This window comes from Centruroides sculpturatus, unplaced genomic scaffold, assembly GCF_000671375.1.
Source record: "Centruroides sculpturatus isolate CEXI.00-Female unplaced genomic scaffold, Cexi_2.0 scaffold776, whole genome shotgun sequence".
NCBI classification, from domain to species: domain Eukaryota; kingdom Metazoa; phylum Arthropoda; class Arachnida; order Scorpiones; family Buthidae; genus Centruroides; species Centruroides sculpturatus.
Window position 1 is genome coordinate 172,969 of NW_019385277.1, and position 6,000 is coordinate 178,968.

A 6,000-nucleotide genomic window follows, 5' to 3' on the forward strand; every position below is an offset into this window, starting at 1 on the left:
ACTTTAGTACTTAGTGTATTGGAAGTATGCAATATCGTAAGAGAAAATGCAGGCGGTTTGCTAAAAGCCTGTGAAATTCATTTACATGCCCTCATCCAGAAAAGGATGCTCGTGGCTGATCTGCAGTGTAGAAATCGTTTACTTAATCAACTAACACGTTGTCACAGAGCTTTTCATTTAAAAAAAACTTAAAATATTAAATTTATTTTATGTTTAAATACGTATAACATCAAAAAAATCATTTATATTCAAAAGTCTTATCAATGTTTAAGTTAGTATTTCCATATATTTCATTAATAATCCGGCCTAATCGAACGGCAGTTTATGAATTTATTATCTCGAATCTCGGTAGTCAAGAAAAAAAGTATCTTGTGCAATAATTCTATTTTAATTGCAGATGTGGAATGTGGAATTGACGATTAACGCGAGATCAGGCAATGGTTGTTCATCTGTTAATGAATTGTAAAGAAGGTTTTTCGATTTATTTTATTCCGAAATTTATAAGATAACGTACTTAGTATTCACACCAAGGAAACATCTGCGCAAACTTTTTCCTAGTGGCTGAAGTTTGAAGTAAAATTTTATCCGAAAATCGAAACCGATACTCATAATAATATGATTACTAAATGTCGTTGAGATTTACTCGATAGTTACTTCTACAGACAGTTCTGAGTTATGATCATCCTATAATAACTTTAATTACTATCATATGTTTTTAATTTAAAAATTTATAATTTGCAATTTTTATTCCACGAAACAACTTAAATTTGAATAAACAACAATATATACGAACCGACAAATTTACTGCTTTCATTTTATTATAATTCCACGTAATCAATATAAATAAGAAGCAAATATCATACATATATGACGTAGTCTTAGAAGCAGTAAAATGCAATTTATCATATTTCACCTCAACTTTTATTATATTTCAATTAATTCACGTGACATTCATTTCATTACAAAAGTTGTGGTTAGTCATGTTCGTCTTCACGTATGTAAGTGACTTTAAAGGTTTTTCGATTCTACTAACTGCGGGTTCGCTTAAAGGAGAGCTTGTAATATACAAATAGCCAACTGCATTTGCTTCGGTGGAGAACCAATTTCCTTTTATTGCTCGATTGTTCCCGGAAGTCCGACAAAATTAAATGTGAAATTTATTCCACGTGTGTCAACTCTATAGTTACAATTTTTAGTATAATAAATCGTGTAAATGGCGTATTAATATACTGCAGATGTAGATATTTCAGCTCCTTACCGGTCATCGCGAATACTCAGTTATCTCAATCTATACAGACACAAAGCCTACGTACCCATGGATGATCTTTGCATAGATTATAACATAAAATGTCCTTTAAAAGCTGGAAAATCTTATGAATTGCTTCTACATATCAATATCACACTTCCTCGCCTGGTATGTTTACAAATAATTTTCTTATAACTGATTTTTATGTAATTTTGATTGTTAATATTTTATTTTGTTTGTAGCTTCGGTATTTTAAAACTGAGGAGATAGTTTTTGAAATCAAGGACAGAAGAGACGATCAAAATATTGCCCGTGCAAAGTTGAAAATTAAATTCTTTGAAGTTCCTTCCTATCGTGTTGAATGCTAAATTTTTTATGTTCGTTTGGTTTCGGTCATTTTTAATAAACCTATAGAAAAAATACATCTGTCTTTAAGAAAATAATTGGCATCAGCTTTCAGCCTTCTTCGTAAACTTTCTTCATTCTTGCGATTTCTGTTTCAATTAAATTTAAGGAAGAGAGTTTAGCACAAAATGGCCAAAGTATTAACATAAAATTATAATTATCATCGTTATCATCTTCAGGTAAATAGGTTCTTCAAGCTGTCGTGTTATGCCTGAACATTTGCCCCATGATGGTAACAATTTTCAGATATCGTTATGGATTTAAATAAGCTCTAGATATGTTAAATATTAAAAGGAACCGTTAAAATTAAAAATTATAGCTTGAATGATTAATTAATTAATTTGTATTGGTTTTTTCTGAATTTTGCAGCACCATCTTTAAGAGTAGGTCATGTATAAACTAAAATATGACGTCAACCCAAGTCACTGTACTGCGAAAAAATAAAACTTAAGGATCAATTACAAGAAGAACCAATAAAAGTTTAAGAATTTCCAGTAGTTGTAACGTTATCCAATTACCCACTATACAATACATGCACATTCATATCATCCCCTCGACCCCCTGCTTATCTCACATTCGTATTATTTATTTAGTAACAAGTATTTAATAATAGATAGTGGAATGTCTGTCTGTAGCTGTCAACGAGTCATCCTCGACCCCCACGACAGTATCAACGTAATTTTATTTAGTTGTTTTCTGCCTGGTATTATANAAAATATGACGTCAACCCAAGTCACTGTACTGCGAAAAAATAAAACTTAAGGATCAATTACGAGAAGAACCAATAAAAGTTTAAGAATTTCCAATAGTTGTAACGTTATCCAATTACCCACTATACAATACATGCACATTCATATCATCCAGCAACACAACCCTTTCATTCGCCTTTCATTCATTCAAGACATCCAGCGAAATACTAGAATTTATTCTTCTCTTCAATCATACAAAACTCAACTGGAGCATACACGTCAAAACACAGAAACCTCGTACACCCTACTTTCATTCTCAACCACACCATCTTGTCGTTGAGGCATTAAATAAATAAAAACTGGTCGTCTGATTAAAGATAAGTGAAACGGAATAATATGAATTAAAGAAAAATTTCCAATATCTACAACGCGAATTTTTATATTATTTATATGAATTTATTATCCACCCATTAAGCATTTTATAATTAAATGAATCTAAGAAAATAGATCAGCCAGTTTTCTAGAGATGAAATTTGCATCTAACGGCAACCAATTGGTAGCGTACTGTAGAATCATAAGTGTATTTAATTGTTTAATTGTTTTCCGTATAAATATTCGTTTATTTCTCTTTCTTTCACTTCCGTTAACAATTGATCGTATACGTAACTAAAAACTTAATGATACGGAACAAAATTTATAATTAAATAGATTAAATTTAACGTCCGTGCCGCATCTAAAAGAGTACAGTAAAATCCGAATTCGGGGTAATTCTTTACCCCCTCCCTCTCCCCCGCGGGAGAATTTCGGAAAATTCCTTCTTTGTCTATATTCTCGTGACGTACCCAAACTGTGTACTAAATTTCAATTTTCAACTCCTAACCGTTTGGGTTCTGCGCGTATTATTATTATTGTCAATCCATCTCGATTATATTATAAGATATGAATTTTTAATATTTTACAATAAATATTACTCGGTTTATTTCCGTTATAACTCAACGTTTTGTAACATTAAATCCATCAAGATTCAATTAAAATATTGGCTAAGCTCAGCCACCTCTACTGCCAACAGAGGAACTTAGTATTGCCGACTTTAAATCAAATTTCTAGTTAGACAATTTAATAAAAATAACTAAATCGTAATGTTTCCATTATAATTCTTCGATATTTTATAACTTAATATTATCATTGAAAAAGTTAGCCAGTATAATTTGGGAAGTTCGTGTAGCTAGATTGTTCCTACATTCACTAAATCCAATTAAAATTACTCGTTAAAGTTTATTCCATTCGTACTCAATAAAAGGCTTAAAATACTGTATTTAATAAGCATAGTTTCGGTCGGTGTGTTCCATTTCCAGTCGAAATATTTAAGTTATTTCATTTTCAAATAATTTAATTATTTTTGGCAATAGGTCTATTGTAAACTTACCTCTAAACCTCTTATTATATTTCGTGGTTTTGTCTATCGTCTCATCAGATATTTTCAATTTTCAATAATTCCACTACGTCGTTTGAATAAGGAGTTTAAGGGTCGGACATTCGAAATGATGAAAATTCTTCACCTTATCTTTATTACAACCGCTTCGAGTCCGTTATATAAAATTCTATATAATCGTATGAATGTATGCAACTGAAAAGGAGGTTTAGATAATGCATTTTTAAACTACGGCGTTAAAAAGTAAGTTTAAAGTTGAGAAATAATGTACGTTTAAGCAAGAATTGCTTTCATTGTAAACTTCCTATAGGACAGGAAGATATACGTAATAAATATAATGCGGTTCTATTCGTTTAAATGTACATTATATCGTCGATTTTAAGATTCTATACATTTAATTTTTAGTTATATTTGTCAATAGAATAAATTTATAAGGGAAATGAAAGGAAGGAAAGGAAAACGAGTAGATATTTAGACAGTACTTAATAAACAATAAACAATTTATTATGATGTTTTCGACACACCTTCATACTGCGGGTTTCTACTTTAGTTCTAGCATTTTTAAAACTTACAATACAATAACGGATTAAAGTAGAAATTAAATACCTAGTAATAACCGAATAAAGTGTATTATTACTCTGTAAAATACTAATAAAATTACTAATACTTTATATTTTCTCGTAGGAGAAACTTTTCTAATATTAAAAAATTACAGAAATTCTTAGATCATACGACGTGTCATTGCCGAGTGGAAAATGAAATTCAACTTTTTCATGTGCTTTTCGAGTGAAAGGCAAACAATGGATTGGTCATCTCTCCCGTCTTTCATCTCCAGATATATCTCTGTTTTTATTATGTCGGGCTGTAAACAAAAATGAAAATAGCAATATTAATTTACAGTACAAATTATAAAGCAAATTATTATAAGAGTTTTACCTTGGAATCCGGTAAATCGAAAAATGTGTGCAATTTATTATAGATCCCAGCTTTTAATGAACATTTTATATTAAAACCGGTGCAAAGATCTGTTTTAGGTAGATAGAACGTTTCTGATCTGTTTGTGTAAATATCGGTAATTCGAGACAATACATAAGGCGATGGAATATCTTCGACTGCAAAAACGTTAAAATTATTAGGCCTATATGTATGCCATATTAAATAAAACATACTACAGTAGAGCATCGATTATCCGACCCCCGATTAACCGTCACTTCGGTTAACCGACCGCGTTCTAGTCGGCAAATTCAAATGTCCGCTAGTGATGTGGGGCTACAATATTTGGCTATGTCTTGGCTACTTTAATATTATTTTTACGTGTTTTAGCTGGCAACACTGGATCGACCATGAAAGGGAGCCAGTATTTAAACGAGGCTTAATTTTCTAATTTTTAACGATACAATAGCGACAATTATTATTTTAAAAAAAATTGATAGGCTTAACATGGAGGAAAATTCAACGCGAAGTAGGTTAATAGGTTAATAGCGATATACTAATATACTAATTGCATGGGATATAATAATATACTACACTAATAATGGATTTTTTCATACTTTTCGGTTATCCGACCAACCCCAGTCCCCAATTGAGTCGGATAATCGAGGCTCTACTGTATTTATAAAAGTTTACATACAAGAAGTGAACTTTACGTAAAAATATATGGTGTCTGCCGAAACACTCGGACAATGTCGATTTAAATTCGCCTCGCGACAGCTCTCTTCATACACGTTTTCTACTTTCCCTTTAGGAGAATCTGCAAACGGAAACAGAAAAATTTCTATAATTGTATTTGTAAAATTACCGAGACGAAAGTTTTTTTTTTTTTTGTTTTGCGTAACATTTTACAAAGTGGAAACACCAGATAGTAACAAAATCGTAATAATAAAAACACTTAGATGCGTGAAGTACCAGTAGGCGTCACTTACCGCACGTTGTGTAATCCAGATTGGCCTGGACGAATGGGAATATAACGAGAACCGAAGCAAAATATAACACGAAATGCATTTTGCTACTTTTAAACTCGTGTAATTTTTAGTATTGTTTGAAGTTTCTTATATGACAAAGTAGCATGAAGACGAAAAAAAATTTCTCGTCGTCATGCCACTTCAGCATATAAGAACGTATATAAATAACGTCTACGATCTTTAGACTAAAATGTTTTAATTATTTACACAAAAAATAATTACTAAATGCTTTGTAGTTTCGAAAATATTGTAATCTATTCGAAGTTA

At 31.1% G+C, this 6,000-nt stretch overlaps 1 protein-coding gene across 1 annotated transcript; it reads right to left on the reverse strand.

Moving 5' to 3' along the window:
- Positions 1-3,989: 3,989 nt before the first annotated feature.
- LOC111637097 lies at positions 3,990-5,796 on the reverse strand. Its single transcript, XM_023382507.1, has 4 exons — positions 5,695-5,796; positions 5,403-5,522; positions 4,709-4,884; positions 3,990-4,634 (listed from the first exon to the last, which is right to left on the reverse strand). Exons 1-4 carry the CDS (start codon positions 5,771-5,773, stop codon positions 4,494-4,496), a joined length of 516 nt encoding a protein of 171 aa, XP_023238275.1. The 5' UTR covers positions 5,774-5,796; the 3' UTR covers positions 3,990-4,493.
- Positions 5,797-6,000: the final 204 nt, after the last annotated feature.

What these genes read in the sequence shown, in the direction of transcription:
- LOC111637097 (XM_023382507.1), bottom strand. Translation starts at nt 5,773, where the DNA reads ATGCATTTCGTGTTATATTTTGCTTCGGTTCTCGTTATATTCCCATTC. An exon ending in TTACGTAAAGTTCACTTCTT is followed by an intron (nt 4,885 to 5,402) that starts GTATGTAAACTT and finishes ACGTTTTTGCAG; the next exon opens with TCGAAGATATTCCATCGCCT. An exon ending in TCGATTTACCGGATTCCAAG is followed by an intron (nt 4,635 to 4,708) that starts GTAAAACTCTTA and finishes TTTTGTTTACAG; the next exon opens with CCCGACATAATAAAAACAGA.